Source organism: Bidens hawaiensis, unplaced genomic scaffold (genome assembly GCF_021521415.1).
Source record: "Bidens hawaiensis isolate Kalapana, Puna unplaced genomic scaffold, B.hawaiensis_p1.1 tig00020513_1, whole genome shotgun sequence".
In the NCBI taxonomy this organism is placed as follows: Eukaryota; Viridiplantae; Streptophyta; class Magnoliopsida; order Asterales; family Asteraceae; genus Bidens; species Bidens hawaiensis.
The window spans coordinates 383,434-405,247 of record NW_027493132.1 but is presented as its reverse complement, the minus strand read 5'-3'; the positions used below and the strand labels follow the sequence as shown (position 1 = coordinate 405,247).

General features: G+C 32.2%; 2 protein-coding genes across 2 annotated transcripts; both read right to left on the bottom strand.

Annotated features, from left to right (window-relative positions):
• Positions 1–4: 4 nt before the first annotated feature.
• LOC143560904 (zinc finger BED domain-containing protein DAYSLEEPER-like) lies at positions 5–2,968 on the bottom strand (the record flags this gene model as incomplete). Its single annotated transcript, XM_077049095.1, has 2 exons — positions 2,857–2,968; positions 5–1,500 (listed from the first exon to the last, which is right to left on the bottom strand). A coding segment is annotated over exon 2 (1,482 nt), but the record flags the coding sequence as incomplete, so codon positions are not given.
• A 2,294-nt stretch (positions 2,969–5,262) lies between these two features.
• Positions 5,263–11,115, bottom strand: LOC143560899 (adenine phosphoribosyltransferase 5-like). Its single transcript, XM_077049092.1, has 5 exons — positions 10,975–11,115; positions 6,414–6,506; positions 5,822–5,971; positions 5,691–5,747; positions 5,263–5,630 (listed from the first exon to the last, which is right to left on the bottom strand). The coding sequence occupies exons 1-5, from the start codon at positions 11,078–11,080 to the stop codon at positions 5,539–5,541; spliced, it is 498 nt and encodes a 165-aa protein (XP_076905207.1). The 5' UTR covers positions 11,081–11,115; the 3' UTR covers positions 5,263–5,538.
• Positions 11,116–21,814: the final 10,699 nt, after the last annotated feature.

The following is a 21,814-nucleotide window of genomic DNA, read 5'->3' as shown; positions in this document are numbered from 1 at the left end:
GCTCCCCATCCTCACCATAAATTCTTGTAAAACTAAACTCAACAAGCTTCATTTTGAACCGGGGGTCCATCACAACCGCAATAGAAAAGATCAAAAAGCAATCTTGCCAGTACTTACTAAATCTTTCGTGCATTGACCTGGTCAACCGTCTGACAAACGTGTCTTCGTTCACGGACGCGTTATTAAGCTCGAGCTGTATCTTCCATGCTTCATGAAAAAAAACATTTGCAGTTGGATACGTAGGGCCCGTTAAAATATCCGCTGCATCAAGCAAAAGTTTCAAGTATGTACAAAGAATCTCCACCTGTTTCCACTCGTCCATTGTAAAGGTAGTTCGGTAATTTGAGTCGAAAGTATCCAAGCAAGAAAATACCTCTTTCAATTCACAAGCAGCTACTAACATATAATAAGTTGTGTTCCATTGACTTTGGTCATCAAGTACAAGACTTTTTGCACTCGGTACCTGAAGTTGAACTCTAATATCATTAAATCTTTGTTGACAAGATTTAACCGTCACAACATACTTTACACTATCACGAACCTTTTTAACCGTTTCTGATATTACCCCTAACGCATCTTGAGCAAGATGACATAAAATCCGTGAATAGCAACTCCCGATCAAGAATTTCCCGTTAGCAATTAACGGGTTTCTAACAGAAAGTAAATGTTCCAAATTCTTTCTAACCGCTTTATTTGCAAACGTTTCATCAAGAGTAACGCCAAGTAACTTGTTCTCCAAGTTCCAATCGGCAACACAAGATAGAACCGCATGACTAAAAGCAGACTCTGAATCAGGAAACGGTAATAAGCAAACAGAAAGAATCTTTCTGTGCAATTTCCAATCATCATCTATAAACTGACCCGTTATGAAAACATACCCAACACTTTGATCTGTGGTGCACATGTCGAGAGAAAGATTAACCTGACCCCGAATACTACTAACAAGATTCAAAAGCTGTTGTCTTTCCCTTTGGTACAACCCCACACAATCCCGTTCAATAGCTTCAAGGGACAAAACAGGAAATTCAGGTTGAAAAGATTTTACAAACTTCAAAAAGGCAGGATTTTGAACTATTGTAAGCGGGTATTCGTGCATAATAATCATCTTTGCAATATCATGATGAAAGGGAGAACTTGTTGACCCGGAAGTACTTTTTGAGCGTTTTCTTGAAATAACGCTATCATCCTGCAAAATATTAATGGGAAGGGGGGTAAAGGGGACAATTTGATCACTTTTATTATTGACTTGGCTCATGGGACAGATTCCCAATGCAATGTGTCGTTTGAGGTGACTTGTGCCAGCTAATTTTGACCCTGAAATATATGCAAATGATTTCTTGCATTGCATGCAACGAGCGCGCGTGCATCCCGCATCGATTGTTTCAATTGTGAAGTGTTCCCACACTATCGATTTCTTTCGCCTACGTTTGCTGTTTGTTTGTGAATCCACTTTAGGGGATTCACTGTTGTTTGTAGGGTTAGCCATCAATACAGAAACTTCTGCAAGATTAAAAAACGATCGCATAAAACTTCAAATTACAATTTAATATGTTTTTGAATATAAAGTTTGCTACTTTAGCCTTACTTTACACAAAATGTTAATCAGATAATCAGATGTAACAACAATCACATAAAACTTCAAATTGCAATTTAATATGTTTTTGATACAAAGTTTGCCGCATTAGCCATACCTTACACAAAATGTTAATCAAATAATCAGACGTAACAATGATCGCATAAAACTTCAAATTGCAATTTAATATGTTTTTGAATACAAAGGTTGCTTCTTTAGCCTTACTTCACACAAAATGTTAATCAGATGCAACAACAATCGCATAAAACTTCAAATTGCAATTTAATATGTTTTTGAATTTGAATATAAAGTTTGCTACTTTCGCCTTACTTCACACAGAATATTAATCAAATGTAACAACAATCGCATAAAACTTCAAATTGCAATTGAATATGTTTTTGAATATAAAGGTTGCTTCTTTAGCCTTACTTCACACAAAATATTAATAACGATCGCTTAAAACCTCAAATTGCAATTTAATACGTTTTTTAATATAAAGTTTGCTACTTTAGCCATACTTTACACAAAATAGTAATCAGATAATCAGATGTAACAAATGGCGTTTCGACATAAAGTTTAATCAGATAATCAGATGTAACAATGATCGCATAAAACTTAAAATTGCAATTGAATACGTTTTTGAATATAAAGTTCGCTACTCTAGCCATACTTCACACAAAATGTTAACCAGATAATCAGATGTAACAACGATCGCATAAAACTTCAAATTGCAAGTTAACATGTTCTGAACATAAAGTTTGCTACTTTAGCCACACTTTACACAAAACGATAATCAGATGTAACAAAGAGCGTTTCGACCTACTTGCTAAAGCAGTAATCCAACGAAAATGATTCGATTTAGAACCCTAAATACTCATATAACCAACATCAACTACCAGACAATCACTTTCAAAACACAATGCCAAAATCCAAAACACCCCCTGTTTCATACAACTAATTATGGTTTAATTTTCAAACAAAATAAAAAACCTAAACCATCTAAAAATCTCATCTTTCATTCATAAAACCCTAAATCATGAACATAAAACAAAACAGTAATAAACACGCCGCCATCATAATAACAAGAATTCACATTCTGCAATCCAAACATATCAGCAATGATAAATTGGTTTTTGATTTAATAAACCCCAATCGATTTCAAATGGGTATATAATAACAAACAAGAAAATCAAGAAACGTGTGGATCGTGATTAGATAATAAAAACCCATTAGGGTTTAAGTTTTGGCATAAAGATGAAAAATTTGAGTGAAGAAAAACGAACCCTTAAGGCGGCAGTGATCGGTGAATGAGGAAAACAGTTGCTGCTAATGAGAAAAAGAAATCTTGGAAAATAATTAATAATATTTGATAACTAGGGTTTAAGGTGAAGAGCTTATATAGTTTTTTGTGAATGAAAGAATAATAATAATAATAATAATAATAATAATAATAATAATAATAAAAGAAATTAAAAACTTAATCTCCAGAGGTTTTTGGAAATTTTGGAGGTTGATGAAGATTGAAAGATGATGGGCTTACAGTTTTTGGGCCGAAGTTAAACCCAAGTACTGTAAGGAGGTTTGTACTTAAAACTTAAAAGTAGTACTTAAGACTTGGACATTACATGAGGCAAGTAAACTTTAAATAGAGGTGCACAAATCATATCCGGTTGAGATCCGACCCGGACCCGTTGAAACCGGTTCTACCTTTACCCTGCCAAAACCTGACTCGACCATATCCTACACGAAACACGAAATAAACCTGGAAAACCCGGTCAAAATACATGACTATACCCGAAACTGCCTCCTACCCGACCCGGTTTTGACTTTTGTTGACCATACCCGAAACCGTTACCTACCCGGTTTGTGCATCTCTACTTTAAGGTCTGAAATTTATGTAACAGTGCATTTTTTATAGTATTAGTCTAAAGAAAATGATTATATAGTTATAATTTATAAACATGAATAATTCATAAATAAACTAGTATTCAGTAAATTTTGTTCTAAGAGATATTCGTGTAACTTTTATAGTAGATGAAATCTTTAATTGATTTATTAAGGGTTGATAGAGATGATGTTACATATTTCAAGGGGTGAATACTTTTATTTTGATTCACATGAATTTTCATAAAAATCTTGTCTATTTGGTACCGTACTAGTTTAATTTATTTGTTACTTGTACCGGTAATAAGATCATTAAAGATTTAATGAAAAAAAAAAGCAAAGCAAAGTGGTACCCGTACTAATACACGTACCAGTTTCGTGCCAATAAATTATGTACGGTACTTGGTGCTTAGTTTTATTGATATTCTGTACGTGTACTTTCAGTACCAGTACGAGTACAATATGATCTCATCCCCATATGTTATAACAATTTTTGTTACTAAAGTGGGCAATAAATACCAAATGGCAAATACTTAACATTCACACAAGAACACCCATAGTGGGCCTCCATCCCATTGCCAAATAGGCTCGGAAACGCCTAACACCACTACGAGTAAAACTGAAAAACCACTTCGAGTAAAACTGAAAAACGCTCTCGTGCCTACCTGGCGCCTGGCGTCGTGTGGCATGGCAGACAACAAATGGCATTTGAAGCCCACGGTTAAAGATGGCCTAACAACTTAACAAGCCTTTTAGATTTTCGGAACTCACTTTGGGAGAGGCCCAAGTCTAGAGAGTACAATATCTAACGCCCAAATATTTGTGAACTTTTTTTCCCAAGGGTTTTGTAGTTAGTTTTCGAGATAAACTGTAAACCGAAACTAGTACGGTTTGATATACCCATGATCTAATGGTCTAGTTATCATCAACAAAACCAAATTAATATATGATTATATGAACAACCATACTTTACATAAGAAATGTTTGGGTTATTTGTTACTTTTGTTCACATGTGAAATGGTTATTCATCTCAACATACACATGCATTTATAACCTACATTGTTGATGCTATAAACGAAACACGTGACATAAACATATCACATAACCATCCATGTAATTAATTCTCAATTTTGAAATTTTGAAAGGGTAACAGCTATCTTATTTAATCAAAGTTTATTCTCAATTCATGCATTAAACGAACCGAACGAGGCCTTGTTCATGTTCGTTTGTTAATGAAATAATATGTTCACGAACACTTACCGGACGAGATTTTATGTTCGTGTTCGTACATTAAGGAAATGAATGCGTTAACGAACAGTTCACGAACACAAATAAAATCGACAGAGCCTAGAGATTGAGACCTATGAATTCATCAATGTGAATAATGAAAGCCTATAACGAATCAAACAACACAAACAAGGGCATGCTCGTGTTCTTTATTTAACTTTAAACGGACAACTAACACTTAATCGAACAAATATTTATGTTCATGTTCGTCTATTTAAAAAGTGAACAATTGTGTACGTTCATCTCATCTAGATAATAATTAATTATCTGAATATAAATAAACGAACGGAACATGTGTTCATGTTTGTTTGTTTATTAAATAAACGAACTTTCCGTCAAACGGTTCATGAACAAACAGCTCTCCAAACGTTTAGTTTGTTTACATACCTGCATTCAAGTCCTTGTGGAGGTTATTATGTGTACCATTGATATACTATAGCTATTAGGCACACTTAGCATCCAATAAACCTTTATAACAAAACACAAATACCCAAAATTGAATAACAAAAACAAACACATTTGAACACTCACCACAATGGTGTATATTCATTCATAAATCTTAGTTTGTGGGTTCAATCAAAGTAAATAATAATGCGTCCACCCACAAAATACACCCACCAAAGCTAACCTTCCAATGGGAAAAAAACACCTAAAAACCCAAACCCTAACAATTACACACATACACCCCCAGTGTCTCCAATGTATAACTGTTTTGTAACAAGAAAGCCACCGCATGAGCTTAAAAAGACCGATTCGCCATCCACCACATGTTAACCGACCACCATGCCGCCATCTTATAGTCCACATTCTTCATGAGTGTCTTGATCGTCTAGGCGAGGCTCCACAAGAACATACAGTGGTACCCCATTTAGCCTCCAATTACCCTGTTAACCATAATAAGTCAACTTACTTGTTTTGACCCGTAACGCTAAAATAAAATTTAACTTTACAAGTGGCAACCCAATAACGCAAGCACATTCAACAACTTCAGCTCCAACGCGTTCTACAACAAACAAGTTGACACATATATTATTGTTATGATCAAATAAGCATTAAGGATGCAACTTCCACTCTTACCTAAAAGCCTTATGGCAGCCGAGAGGGTCCCGCCTGTAGCCACGAGATCATCTACAATCAACACACTCTCACCGGGTTGCACGGCCCCTACGTGCATCTCTAGACAATCGGTCCCGTACTCTAGCACATATGCCTCTGATATAACTTCGCCTACACATTTATAACTTAAATTTTATATTGTTGGTGTCACATTAGGTGATGCCATATCAGCAGCCCATGAGGTGCAACATTTATATTTAAAATTAATTGTTAAATGTCACATTCGATGCCTAACTTGTGTTCAAATAAAATTATTAAATGTCACATCAGATGACACTTGATGTATATATAGACACTAATATGACAAATAAGATCTCACGTTAGTAGATTTTGAAAATGAACAATAAATACAGTTGGTACTTGGTACAGTCAATAATATAAACCTGAAAAAAAATGAAACTTGTTTTCTGTATAGTGTAATTCATACTTCCTAAAATTATGTACTTCTAGTAATAATATATTTTTAAAAATAATGATCTATATGAGGTTTAATTCATATAAATAATAATTTTTTTATGTTTAAAAATTATTAAAAAAAAAAACTAATGGTTACCTGGCAGCTTTCTTGGTTTACGTAGCGGAACAAATTTAGCACCAATAGCCAAAGCAACTGGAGGACCAAATATAAATCCTCTAGCTTCAACTCCTATATAGTAATAGTAAAAATAAACAGTGAGCAAACCAACTAATGTTTATGTAACAAAAATAATAATAAACAATATAGCTTAGATGTCACTGTAAACTCGTTTTGACATAAATCCACACCTAATAAACAGCATTGACATGTGAACAAGAATATAGATACAGAATCTAAGCCTTATAAACAAGTAGGGTTAGAATTAGGTCCACATATAACATCAATAATCTGAGGAAGCAAATAACGGAACCAATGGTTAGGAACCAACTGTAACTTGTAATGACATTTTTGTCCATATAATATCAAACCAACTGCAAAGTTATCTGTAACTTTTATATTGTCCTTGTCATTAAGCCATACCTAATCTATAGTTATTACTTATTAATAAGGCTCACGGGTGTGAGGAGCTTTAATGGGGGCTCCAACCAATAATATTATGACGTGTGGCAGAGAGAGAAACTAGATAAAGGGGGTGTTGGAGCCCCCGTTGGAGCCTCTGGCCCTGGTGTGGAGGGGCTCCAGCGAATTTTTTTTTTATTTTTTTATAAATATATTCAAACAACGTATTATTAAAAAAACTCATAAATTATTAAAAAAAACACACATTAATAAAAAAACACATTAATATCTAAAAATAAAATAAAAATTAAAGTACTAAAAAAAACATTCTTCTTATTCTTCGGCTTGGTCTTCTTCGATCAACCTCTTTCGGATACGTTCCTTTTGCTTTTCCATTAGCATTTGATCGACCGGATTTAGGTTACTGAAGTCTCTAGTAAGAAAGTCCAAATCTCTCATTCGACTTTTTTCCTTTTTGTCATAAGAGACCACCTCCATGGTTTTGTTGAATTTATTGAGGGATTCAACAAGATTGGCGATGTTTACGGCTTCCCCCTCAGCCGGTTTTTTCCCCTTGGCGTCCCTTCCCAATGGCCACCTCCTCGGCGGTGAAGACGTTTCCTCCTCCGCAATGTTTAGGTCGAATCCAACGCGGCAATCCGACCCGGTTGAAGTGCTATACGCTCCAGACGAACTAGTTTTAGTCCGTTTTGGCCTTACTTCCGCATCAAAGTCCGGCGCCACCAGCTCAACCCACTTGGAACACCTTTTCAACCTCTCCCACAATTTTAAATCGTCTCACGTCTTCACCATCCCATACCTCCGCAAACACTCATGCTTCCACTCTTCGACCGTGAAATTGTAAACCGCCAAATCATCACTGCCACTAGGTCTCATACGACCGCTGTTCCTGTTGAAAAGATTAGTAAACAAGCCGACAAATTTTCTGATTTCGGACCACCGACCCGAAATCATATCGGCGTTCCGCTCTGTACTCCCAACGAGCATGTAGAACGTCTCCCTAACCTTTGTCCAAAAAATCTTGCTCTTTTGGTAGTCGGCTGCAAAATGACTAAATAAATTAGATTTCCATTTAACTTTTTTATTTAACTTTTTTATTAAAAATCATTTTTGAACAACTTGTTTTTTTCCGGTGGACGCGTCTTTTTGGTCCCGTAGCTTCACCGTGTGATTCTTGTGTCTCCGGAACAACAAAGTTAGGAGACGGTTGTGTGTTGGATGGTTGAAAGCCGGATGATTCTTGCGGCTCCGAATAAAACATCGGTTGGTGTGGTGACGACCATAAATCATCGTCAAGATAATCTGAATCAAGGTTTGGGAACCAATTTCCAGCCATTTTTAAAAAAAAAAGTTGAGAAGATGAATTGATTTTGGGTGAAAGTTTGAAGTTTTGGTATAAAAATGGGTGATTTGGGGTATAATTATATAGGAAAAATATTTTTTTTTTTGGTTTGTTCGGCTCCCAACGGTCAAAAAACCATCAAAAGTTGTGCAGCCCTCTCTCTTCTCCCGCTAACCGGCTCACGCCTGCATTGTTTTTCGCGTTAGCGCCCCCGTTGAAGCCACACACCCCTCAGTCTAAGTTAATTACACATTAGACAAGAAAGAACAATCCACATGCAATCTTGGATGCTGATATGCTCTACATAATCTATGTTTTCTAAACAAGAGTTGGAATTAGGGCCCACGTGTTACATTATTAATTCTTAAAGAACTTTTTATAAGTTTATAATAAATCTTTGTTTTGGAGTAATCTCTTGCTTTTATGCATAACTTTCATTGTTATCTGTTTTCCAAGGTTACTAAAGCAAAAGATTGTTTAATTTAAGTTTAGATTTTTTGGCAGAGGGTGTAATCTTTATTTTTTACACTTTTTTAAATGCATTACATCAACTTAGTAATTATTACTGTTGTTATTATGTATGTTTATCTTTATATCATAACAAATTCAGAAAAACAAATTTACAATATATAAAATATAAAATATGGAAATGCATATAAAAATGTACACTTATTTCTGCAAACTATATAATTTTAAGAATAAAACTAACAAGTGGACAAAATCCGCGTGTTGCGGTGGATCAAATATAAATAAGCGTGTCACAACTGACGCGAATTAGGATGAAATCGGCATCAAATCGTAAACATAAATGTGTAACCCCAAAAAATAAATTTACAAGATAAAGGTAAAAAAGGAGTTAACATGGCACAACCTCTTGCCGGTATGTGGTCCGATCGGAGGATTGCGACACCAAACATGCATTTTTAACCAACAACTTTGATACAATCTTTTATATCTATTGTGTGTTTTTTTTCCAATCTAATATAAGATTGTATCAAAGTAGTTTGTTTTTAAAAACTTATTCAATCAAAATTTGATCTAATAAGTCGTTGGTTAAATCGACATTCTTGGTGCCACAATCATCCGATTAGACCACAAGGTGGCACGAGATTGTGGCACGTCAACTCTTTTTATTTTATTTTTAAATGTTTATTTTGTGGGGGCTTACTCCTTTATGCTTACAATTTAACGTTGATATCTATGCCTTGATTCACCGCAACACGAGGGTTTTGTGCACTCGTTAGTTATATTCTTGAAGTTTTAAGTTTATATAATCGATTGAAAAAAAAAACATAATTACTCTACTTCAAAATACAAATGACTCCAAGTAATTATTTTTATTCCATAACTTTTAAACTAGAATATTAAACAAGAATAATTATTATTACACTATTTTTTTACAACATAATTACCATACTTCAAAACTATTTGTAAGCTAGTACGTTAATTTTATTTGTGCCTAAATTCACCCTTATACTTTCGCAAAAGTAACTTTAAATTTTCATATACATTTAATTTCTTGGAACAATTTTGATAGGAAAATATTTATAAAAAAAATCTACCCGTTGACCATGTATATCCAATAATAATATATATCTTTTTATTCATCTTTGTATATGTTGTAATTTTTCTTTTTCATATATATTTAATGATATGTTTGTAAGGGAATGTTTTTAAAAAAAAACTATTTTGGAACATGTTTTTAAAACACCGATTTTGGCTATTTTTGTAAGATTCATTAAAAGTTAACTGGTTTGACCACAAAGTCAAAGATCGAAATCAAAATATGCTACTGCTGGTACAGTGATAATGTAATTTGTTATCTAAAAAGATTCAATCGAGCCACAATGCACATTTAAAAGTACACTAAAATTTGTCAAATAAAAAGTTACATTAAAAATCACAAATTGTTTTTTCTTCAAATCTAAGAGCATTCACAACCCATTCCCTATATTATTGTGAGGAAAGTTTTTAAAGTATAGGATGAGGTTTTGAGTGGTCGTGAGTGTAAATTATAGGAGGGAGGGAGAAAAATGTAGTGATTTTTTGTAAATTTGGGAAAACTTTGTTTGTCAATATTTATTTTTTAATATTTGTTGAATTGATTGTGAGCAGAGGTAAGAAAAAACTGTAATGAAAAAGATAGAAAGTAATATTATTTAATTGAACAGGAAAGATAAATGTAGTGTTTTATAGTGTAATTTTAAAGATGGGATGGAGATCCGGATGAGAATGCTCTAAAATTACACAAAAATGCCGATCACTTCTCTATAAATTTAGGGGGTTTGGGATTCCTTATTTTGCCTGGCAATCTCAAACACCTTTATTACTTTTCAAAAAGTTTATAATTTATAAGTTATAAGTTGTGAAAATAAGCAAATCCCAAACACCCCCTTAAAATTACATTAAAAATCGCAACATTTTTTCTCTATCAATTAAATAATATTTTTTTATACTTTTCTACCCACTTATTTAAGGAAATATTAAATAGTTATAAACAATGTTTTCTTCAAATTTACTCGTAAACAATAAATTTGAGAATGGATTGTGGATGACCTAACTTCACCCTAAATATCAAGAACCCTAATTTCTGTAACCGAAAAATATAAAAATTAAAAATAAAAAATATCCTAAATTAAACTCCTAGACTGTAATCAAATAACTACAAAAATTCAGAACATTTAAAAAAAATCCTAAATTAAATTGCTTGCATGTAAGTGTAAAATATAAAAATAAAAAAAAAAAAAGTTAATAACAATAATTAAATAATAATACCTGCAACAACTGAAATGTTCTTGTCTCGATAACGATCAACAAAGATATCAATAGTATATCTAAACGCCTTCTGATCCAACAGCAGCGTTGTGATGTCTTGAAACATTATCCTGCATAATAATAATAATAATAATAATAATAATAATAATAATAATAATACAACTTTTACAACCAACACACCAACTGTTGGACCAAAATACTCACTGAAAAATAAAATCAATACCTTGTTTAGGGAAGTGGGGTACGACCCGTATGGCATCTGATATGGCCTTTATCCTCGGGTCACCGTGTAAACCATTCTCCTCGGCGAACATGGCTCTGTAAGTCCGGTGAGAAAGTCCGGTCCAGTGAGATGGAAGTGAGGTCAGTTTGGTCTCTTGGTTCCACTCTGGTGTCTAACTTATCCTGTGTGCTATTTATAGCCGAATTATATTGTACTTTCCTCCGAATCAAAAGTATTTTTTATTATTAAACAATTATAAGATATAATATTTTTTGTATTTTCTTATATCCATAAATATACATTTATGATATCACGTGAATGTTAATTTATACATGACCGGTATTTAATAAGTGTAGAGTAATAACTGTGCTTTTAATTAACACTAGGCGGCTGCCGCGTGATGCTGCGAGAAATAAAAATCATAGTAATAGTGGAATAATTATGGATGTTCAAGGTTTGTTTAGAGTCTTGAAAACGTTTAAACAAATCACTACTTTTGGTCAGTCTGTTTCTGAATATTCAAACCATAGAAAACACTTTGGTTTATGGTTTATACCGAAAATCGGCCATATAAAACCGAACCGGACGGTAAACTTATTATTGAATCTCAATGCGTGAAACCAAAGCATTAGTAACTATTTAATTTAAATTTTCAACTGTCCAGTTTCTGTTTTCAATGACAAAACATACGTAACATGTTAATTTTAAACCGAATTGTGAATCCCCATACGTAACATGTTAATTTTAAACAGGATTGTGAATCCCCATACGTAACATGTTAATTTTCTTTTATTGAAAAAAAAACTATAGCAATACCATACCCAAATTAAAGACAATAAAATGCTTATTTTTATGGTCCAGTTTTAAAAATATATATATTAACGTATGAAAAGGTTTTGACCGTTGAAAAATCATTTGTGAGAAGTTGGTTTACAATCAAAACTAAAAATAATAGATAAGTAAAGATGAAGGTTCAAAGTTGTAACTACTTATTAAATTTACAGAAGTTAAGTAAATTTGAGTGGATAATATTGTAACCATTTCAATGCATATTTTCTAATTGACTATTTTGTCCATCTTCAACATGTTATGAAGTTATACTATTTGTTAATTAAGTTGTAATTTACTTAAAAATCTAAGTGTCTTATGTATTATATATAGTGTAGATATATAACTGATTTTAAATTATTTATTTATACATTTTTTTAGGTAAAGTAGTGAAGATAGTTTTAACCGTGTCGGAAATTTACTTATAATAGTTGGTCGGGATTTTTATACTGTAATAGTATTTAAAAGTTTTTTTTAAAACGACGACTAATCCCCGTTCCATAATAATAAGTACGCCACTGAGTCATTGACTAATGTTGGGATATAAATAACGCACTCAAATCAGAAATGAGAAAGTGATGAAAAGTGTGAAGTGAAACACAACTTTTGATCAAAGTTTTATAATGGATAAATTTAAGATGAAAATACATTTTTAAGTATTAAAAAGTTAAAATTAACTAAGGGCAAAAACATAAGGTGTTTTTTTTAACAACCAAACAGATGAAAAGTGAAACACAACTTTTGATCAAAGTTTTATAATGGATAAATTTAAGATGAAAATACAATTTTAAGTATTAAAAAGTTAAAATTAACTAAGGGCAAAAACATAAGGTGTTTTTTTTAACAACCAAACAAAAAACATGTCTTACTGTATAACACGCATAAAAATATACAACGTATAAAATTAACTATTGATTTCTTTTGAGTCAAATTCAGTTTCAGAGTTTTTTATTTTTTATTTTGGGTATTTACACATTTTTTGATCTATTCAAATACTTATTACATAAGAGGTATAAAAATATACAACTCATACGATGAATGCATGGCAACATATAAAAGAGTTATGATACACAAAAGAATATGACAAAACCTTTTTAAACAAATAGCCTTTTACACTTCGTACTGAAAGAAAAACATACATAAAGCAGAAAACAATTGTAAAGTTTTTTGTTTTTTTTTTTTGTTTTTTTTCTATTTAGTTATCTTTATGTATATTTATGTATCTGAAATATTGCATTGTAGTTTTATATTAAATTGTAAAGATATTTTTTTTATCCAATTCCAACATACTTTTATACCTAGTTTAAGTTGGTTTCGCTTATTGTCCTCTAATTGTAAAATATTCTTTAAATGTCCATCCAAATTGAAATTGAAAAATCTGACCTACTCAGGTTTGGATAAAATTTATGTTGAAATTCTTTACAAATGAGGAATAATAGTCCAAATTTTCTCATTGAAATGGATATTCTCATAATTTTGCGTTAATTAAATTGATTTTAATTTAATAAAGGGGTCTCACTTAAGACAAAAAAGAAGGGGGGGGGGGGGTGTTAAGTTGGGTCATGGGTTTTTTCTCTCGTATAGTCGCATAATGTGTATTTCTTTTTGAGATTGGAATAAAGATGATTGGACGGGTCAGTGACCATCAATGATTCAAATTATCAGTTAAAAAAGTTAAACAACTAAACATTGGACTTTTTAGTTTCAACTCTCTCAGTTCACATAAGTGATTTGATCATTTTCTGGTACTGATGGCTTAGGTCGAATAGGACTTCCACTTATTTTTAAATAAAAGTTTTATTTTATTTTTTTGAGGTTTATAAATTTAATTTTATACTTAAACCTAATCTTCTCAATATCTACTTATATTTTTCACTCTCATAGAGTTGCATATATCCTTTAAAATTATTCTACCATCACTTTACAATTTTGTTATAAAAATATAAAAATTTTAAGCTTACTTCACAATAACACAAAACAATTAAAAAAATTATTATTTATTTATCTTGAATCATCGTATTATTTGCAAGTACGTAGAAAGATTCTCCAAATGACGAGAGCATAGGCTACACGTTCAAAAACAAGCAAGTAATACAACCTTTATATATACACCGGGTTCACGTCTAAAATTTATAAAAACCAAGACTTTTAACTAGTTTTGAAGTTTTGGTGACCTATATGCATCGGCTTTTAATGCTTAGCCATTTGCTTCAGAATAATTTTCGTCTTCGTGTGATGAATTTTTGACCTTTTATTTGATATAGGCATGCCAAGTAGCATAAGAAGTTTTTTTCAAATTATGATTTTAAGATCTTTGACTTTACTAACGATTTTTTTTAATATGGTGCGCACTGTGTATAAAAGTTTTTGGAACTTTCTTTCACATCTTTTAAAGGTGTTCGTATCTTGGGCAGACACCAGATATAGTGGTAACTGGTAGAGTGTCTCTCATTTATTTCAGAGGTTGAACGTTAAAATCTTACAAGGGATGATTTTTTAAGCATCTACAGGCAGCTTAGTTTGGTATGGTCCCTTTGTCACCCTAACACATTTTCAAAATATCTTAAATGATCAAGAATCTTAAAAAAATCTTTCATTTGTCTATCATTCTAGAAAATCCCATCTATAATATCTATGGAATTCGAACATTGACTCTATTTACGATTCAATATTTCTATATCATCAACTCTTCTTACTTCTATTGATTACGTCTAGCCTGATGTTCTATTTTTCTTTCTTTTCATAGAATTATTCCACATAGTTTCACATCTAGTATTTACATCTTAAATATATATCACTTACAATCTTAAATATATATCAACGAAACCTTTAAAAGCTCTATGATTGCAACCTACATCTTCTCAAACTACCAGATTGTTTTATTTATAAATGAAGACTTCTCATACATTTGACCCGATCAAACCCTAAGTATATTATATTAACTTTCTTACAATATATAAAATTAAAATAAAAAAATATAAATGTTAGACACAAAAATGAATCACAACCCCCGTAATACCCGGGGGGGGGGGGTCAAGTGGGAATTTATTAGTATTTGGGTGATTTTTAGGTATTTCAGTAAAAAAAAATAGTTGAGTTGCGCCATTTATATGAAAGAGCATACAATAATGGTGTATTTGTCGAATTAAATACCAATAATTAAGTAAATTGATTATATGAAAGTCTCTCCCGGGTATTTGAGGTAAAACAAATAAGGATTATTAAAATCAAATGGAGTTTGAGGTAAAACAAACAGGATTATGAAAAACAAACGGAGTTTGAGGTAAAACAAACAAGGAAATTGATTAAAATAAAGTCTCTCCCGGGAATTCATGGTAAACTAGATGGAATAAAAGGTGCCCCAAAAAGTAAACGTTTTCGTTTGGCAGCATGTTCTTGATAGATTACCGACTATAATTAATATCTCAAATAAAAGGCTAGATTTGTCGTGTATTTTACATCCATCTTGTTCTAGAGACACTGAAATAGTTTTTCATCTATTCACATATTGTGAGGTTGCTTCTAAAGCTTGGTTGTTAGTGCTCTTTTGGCTTCATTTAGTCGGTCTGATCATCATGGAACCTAAAAATGTGTATTATTGGTTGGAGCAAATTCATTTTACATTTCTTATTTCTTTGGATTGTAACTATGAACAAAAATGTATATATAAGTTGGACCAAGTGGATCCAAAACCTTCTTATTTGCATGTAATTTTACTTTTCGGTTGTTTGGTTAGCTTTTTCTAACCTACTATGTAAGTTTTATAAATTGTTGTAGTTAAAATAACTACACGGTTTCTAGGTTTTGTCATTTTGTTTGTTTTTTTTGGGTTTATGTGTATATATATTTTTTTTATATTTTTATTAAATTTTTGTAGACTCTGCTTTTAAGGTACGTTTTTTTAGACTTCGGTGGCAGCAAAAGCAAAGATTATTGTTGATATTGTCAAGGACATGTGTGGTTCTTTATTTGAGAGCAAATGCAATTAGACTTGTATAAGGTCACATTTTTTTTTTGCCTCTTAATAAATATTGAGTCCACCCGGTGGAGACTCCATACTTGTACAAATAAAGAAAAAAAAAGAGTGGATGAACAGATACAGATATGCCTAGTGCTGTAACTATAGTCGCAAGCAAACTGAACGTTTCGTGAAATGTTCGTAAAAAAAAGAGTGGGTGAACAGATACAGATATGCCTAGCGCTGTAACTATAGCCGCAAGCAAACTGAATGTTTCGTGAAATGTTCGTAAAGTTTGATAGAAAAATTCGTTTGTATAGTTAATGAATGAACATGAACAGGTAATTTCGTTCGATTAACTAAATGAATGAACACGACCAATAACCATGTTTAATCAGTTGTATTCGTGAACGTTCGATAACGTGTTCGTTTACGTTCATTAACTTCAATTTATGTTTGTTAATGTTTGTTCATTAATGTTTTTTAATAATTTTTAATGACCTTTCTAATGTTATCATAGATATTTAAGCAAAATTATTAACTATAAAACAAAATTATATACGAGTATTATGTGAGAATTTATATATAAAATTAGCGTATATGAATATTAAAAAAAACACCAACACAAACTGTGTAACCGGACCGAACTATTGGCATTATCGATTAGCCACATCGAATTAAACACTGTTTTGTGTTCATTTGTGTTCGTGAACGGGTTCATTTCCTTAAAGAACAAGCTTACAACAAATTTCGTTCGGTTAGGTGTTCGTAAACCATTTGTTTGTCTGATAAAAGTTTAACAAATGAACACGAAAAAGACTTTGTTCGATTCATTTACAACTCTAGTTTTGATATGATTTTTGTCATCTTTGTCACATCCTAAATTTCTAACTCAAAACTCAATTTTCTTTGAACTTCTCATTCTTCTAGATTCTCTAAACATGAATTCTTTCAATCTATCAAGCTTCTTTGTCAAAACCAAGACAATCCAAACATTGACCCATGGTAGCGTTAGCTTAAATCTAAGTCGACCATAAGGTAAACGTTGACATGCTTTACATGCTTTCACATTAAATTTGCATATATAACCATGTATTCTATGTAAATTAATGGTTCCATTCTTTTTTACACCACATTTGTACAATGTAAAAACATTTAGCCTGATCAGTTATGTTTAGTTTTAATTTTACTAATAATTAAGAAAATGATATTATGAAACACGAGAGAGTATCTAAAAAAACATATATTCTATAAGGTGGATTCCCCTTGCCTTATCTTTGGTCTTCACAAGGTAGTGTTTGTTTCAGGCACGAAACACTCGTGGTGTCACATAATCAATATTTAAATGTCGTTCTTCAATGTGAATCGTCTTGTCACAAGTCCCATGCCGGAAATTTAGGGTAGTTTTGTTAGTCGAAGACTCGAAGCAACAAGTCTTGCCCCCTTCAAATTGTAAATCATACATCACCTTATTGTTGGATTTTAGGGTTTTTATTTTGTTTGCCTAATAAGCAAAATCAAAATAAATTGCAACGAAGTTAGGTTTGTAACAATTGAATTGCAATACCACACGTGGCAGCATGAAGAGGACACTCGTATTTCAAGTGTAGAAAAAGAAACATGTTCGAAAAACACAGTGGTTTTAATTTATCGGCCCATAAGAACTAAAACTTTGTTTTTAGTAGGATTGAGCTTGCTATTCAAAAGGGGGTTGTGACGCAGCTTGTTGCCCGCTTACATGCCACTTCATTATAAATCGTTTAGATGTTTTTAATGAAATTGGTTGCATGAAAAAGTTTCATATAGTGCAAAAAGAAAATTGCTTGAATAATATATTTTTTTTTCTTTCTATTCTTTCTATCTTGGCCATGATCACCACACTGAAATGCTTAATCTTTCAAAGATAAAAATAGTCCGGGCGGTATTCCATGATGAAGATCGTCTAACCAAGAAAAAATCAAGCCTTTTTACTATATTTGAAATCATAAATAAATTTGGAAACAACAATATTTTCTTGAATATCACGTGATAGCAACATGGATGCCATGTGCCACATAGTAACTTGACAATTATAAATCGTTTATCAACGACGAATCTACCTTATGTTAGGAGGGTCGATTGTTTGTATGATTTTTTTTAATATTGTTGTAATGCAAAATTCTCTATCGACTCTTGTACGTATATAACAATAGTTTACTAAAAAATTTCCTACCACTTTGAGAAAACTTCTTAACTTCGTCACTGTTTACCAATACAATAAACATGTAAATTACTTCACATAAAAATTAACGGGTTTAATATCTTTAAGTAGGTAAAAAAATGAGTTGTCAAATGATGAATTGTTACATTTATAAGGCCGTGTGTAGTGGACTACAATTGAGAGCGATGAGGGGCGACAAAGGGCGCAAACACCGCCCCCGGGGGCGATATTTGGGCAATTAGGGGCGGGGGCGGGATTAGTTTGTCACCGGCGTGTGAGAAAAATAATAATATAATATTATTATGACCGTTGTCAACGGTCAAATATAAAAAAAAATTAAATTAATTAAAACAATATATAAATATCTATATAAACATACACCCTTCTTCTCCATTTCATATCCATTTCATACCCAAATTCTTCAAAAAATTTAGCAATATGAATCCTACAAACAACCTGAACCAACCGACACTCATGGAAGTCGCCGCTACCATGAGAGAAATCATCAAAAAACAAAAAAAATGTGTCAAGGAACTCAACGATGTCATGAAAGAAACCAACAAACAACACGAAAAGATTGACCAAATGTTCGAATTGCGGGAATTGAGTGAAATATACGAATCCCTCAAAGCGGCCGGGTTACACGAAGAGGCCGCATTATTGCAACGACAACGAATTGAAAAAATGCGCAAATATTATGAATATTAGTATGTTATTTAGTTATGTTTTTTTAATATTTTTAGTTATGTATTTTTTTTAATATTTTAATGCATTATTAGTTATGTTTTTAATTTTTTTGTATTTCTTTTTAATTTTAATGCATTTTTATTTAACTATTTAAATAAATTTGTTTTTATTTAATTAGTCTAGTTATAAAAAGAAAATAATAAAAACACACACTGTGGGCCCAACTTATAGCTCCTACACCATTACACCCCAAAAACAAATTTTCACTCCATGCTGACTGGGCGCCACTTGTCACAATTCGCCCTCAATTGTAGCCCCTCCACTACACATGGCCTAAGATAGAACTTCTGAATTTTTGTTAGATGAGTGTTTAGCTTAAATCTAAAAATATAGTTCCTTATAATACAAATCTTAAATAGAAATTTTGTATCATCAAATGATGAATTGTTACATTTATAAGATAGAACTTTTGAATTTTTGTTAAACGAGTGGTATAGCTGGCTGCGCAAACAACTTACAAGTCACGTTAAAAGCAAAATCACGTTTTTTTTAATTTAAAACTGTTTATGTGATATAAAAGCATACTAGTTTATTTATTTATTTATTTATTTATTTATTTTTGATAATTTAAGTTTACAATGATCAAATATTGTTTAGTAACCCTTGATCAATTGATCTATTGTATTGTGTTTGCTCTCTAAAATCAAGGCGGTGGAGTCAAAATTTTGTAAATATAAAGTTAATTCCATTTTCGTTGAAAATTTATATCATAATGTTGAAAAGTGGGGATTACATCAAAAAAGAAAGCAAACATACATCAAGATGTGTCGTCACCCTTTTAAAGTTTGAAACCTGACTTAAGCAAGTGTTCTCACGTTGATCGGAATCGTTTTGACTATGTTCTCGGATGGATCGTCAAATTATTATAAAAAGTTTTTATCTCATCTGAAAAACACTCACTCAGGTATTGGGGTAATTTCAGACTCGTATAAAGAAAAAATGAGATATTATTAAAGAATGATTATATATGAAAAGTATCCTTAATATTGATACATACATACGTCAAATAAATTACGTGTGGCAGAGAATAGTGGTGGCAGAAGGAGATCCGGGATCTTGGTAGGGGGCCCCAAACACTAAACGCCAAATGAGGTGGCAAGGTACAAATGGAGTAAGCTTATTATTATTATTATTATTATCTTTTTAAAGATGAAACATGTAAATGTTAAATATAAATGTAAATGTAGGGTCAAGATCTCGCTTGCTCAGAGCATTTACCATCTCCTGTCACTTGTATTGTAAAAGGTAGAGCACAGTGGAGTCGGGTACACCACAAACACAATACACAACAATTAATTGCATTTGCCACCCATTTTAATCACATAAAACCCTTGGGCCCATATTCACATCCCCTCCGGGCCCTCCCACCCATTTCATCCCATAAACACACTGATTTATTATTTCATCTTTTTTTTTAAATAATAATATGAATAAAACAAAACTGAAAATGAATTTATTTATATATTTAAAAGTGATTTTTTAGTTATTGTTGTACAATGTGTTTTTCTAGTAAACCATCAACCCTATCGGGAACCATAAAAATGTTTATATATAATGAAAATGAGAAATTGACAATTAATATGTATCAACACGTCTAAGACCTCCAATGCAACATCTGGAGATGACTCACAGCTGGTGAAGAAAGAGTCGATGGGAGGGCCGGAGATAATCCTCCATGATGATGCCGTTCATCTACAATGGCTTTAAGGGCGAATTACATGGGACCTAGGTGAGTAATCTTTTCTTTTTTCGAATCATATATTCTTTGATACCACTCTAAAACTCTATCTTTTTTTTATTACGAGACTTCAACCTCTACCACATGAGAGTAATGGTGTTCTAAAAACATAGGGTTGTGTAGTTTTGTATGTTGAAGAGAAATAAATGTTTTTTAAAAAATAGTGAAAATTTGATATTGAAGCTAATTGTTCGTGTTTTTAAGATTTTTAATAGTTTGTATTGTAGATGGTCTAGGAGCACACCCATCGTATTCCATATCCTTGAAATTTTCGAAAATCATCTAAAAAGTATCCTATCCATATGTTTTTTTTATGTTACAGGAATCTACAAATTTACTATAGCTCCCAATCTCCAATTATACTTCTCCTGCCTCATATTCTCCCCTCAATTCCCATCTTAACCAAACCAATTTTGACAATTGTGTTGGTACTAATCGGGGACTTGGCGATTGGTAAATCACATATACTTGATGCTAGATTCGTCAAAAACGAGTTCTATTTGGATCCTAAAGTTGCAACCGGTGTCAAGTTTCAATCTATGACTCTCGTTATCCAACATGAGTCTATCAAACTTCATGTCTGGGACACCGTTGGTCAAGAACGATTAGAAACACTGCATCACGGACTTTTCAAGCCTTGATACCGTTCAAGGCACAAATTAGACACACTCTAAATTAAAAATAAAACTAAAAATTCTATAAGTACTTTTAGCAATATAAAGAAACCACAACCAAGCGAACATCAAGTCTTGGAACATTGTTGGGTGTCTATATAAATGGACACAAATATTTTTTGTTAATAACTAGGGAAAGTTAAAGGGTTAAATTAAAGTGGTGCGATATAAAGCAGAAAATTTCACACTCTTACTTGTTTTGAAACTATCTATTTTTCATTTCGATTTCTAAAATGTATTTTATTTGTTTATATACAGATTTGAGAATGCGAAAATTATGTGCCACTCAGTTGTAAAATGCAACTTCAAGTTCAAGCATTGTCGGTACATTTTAAAGAACCAACCTAAGTGGATTTCGCGTCCCTCAAAAGATGTCACAAGGCAAAGGAGGACGATGGTCCCAACAGTGACCTGACCACAATCCATTCCCAATGCAAAATGTGAGTATGCGACCGTAATAGAAGTTATCAAA

What these genes read in the sequence shown, in the direction of transcription:
- LOC143560899 (XM_077049092.1), bottom strand. Translation starts at nt 11,080, where the DNA reads ATGTTTCAAGACATCACAACGCTGCTGTTGGATCAGAAGGCGTTTAGA. An exon ending in GAACATTTCAGTTGTTGCAG is followed by an intron (nt 6,507 to 10,974) that starts GTATTATTATTT and finishes ATTACTATATAG; the next exon opens with GAGTTGAAGCTAGAGGATTT. An exon ending in TAAACCAAGAAAGCTGCCAG is followed by an intron (nt 5,972 to 6,413) that starts GTAACCATTAGT and finishes ATAAATGTGTAG; the next exon opens with GCGAAGTTATATCAGAGGCA.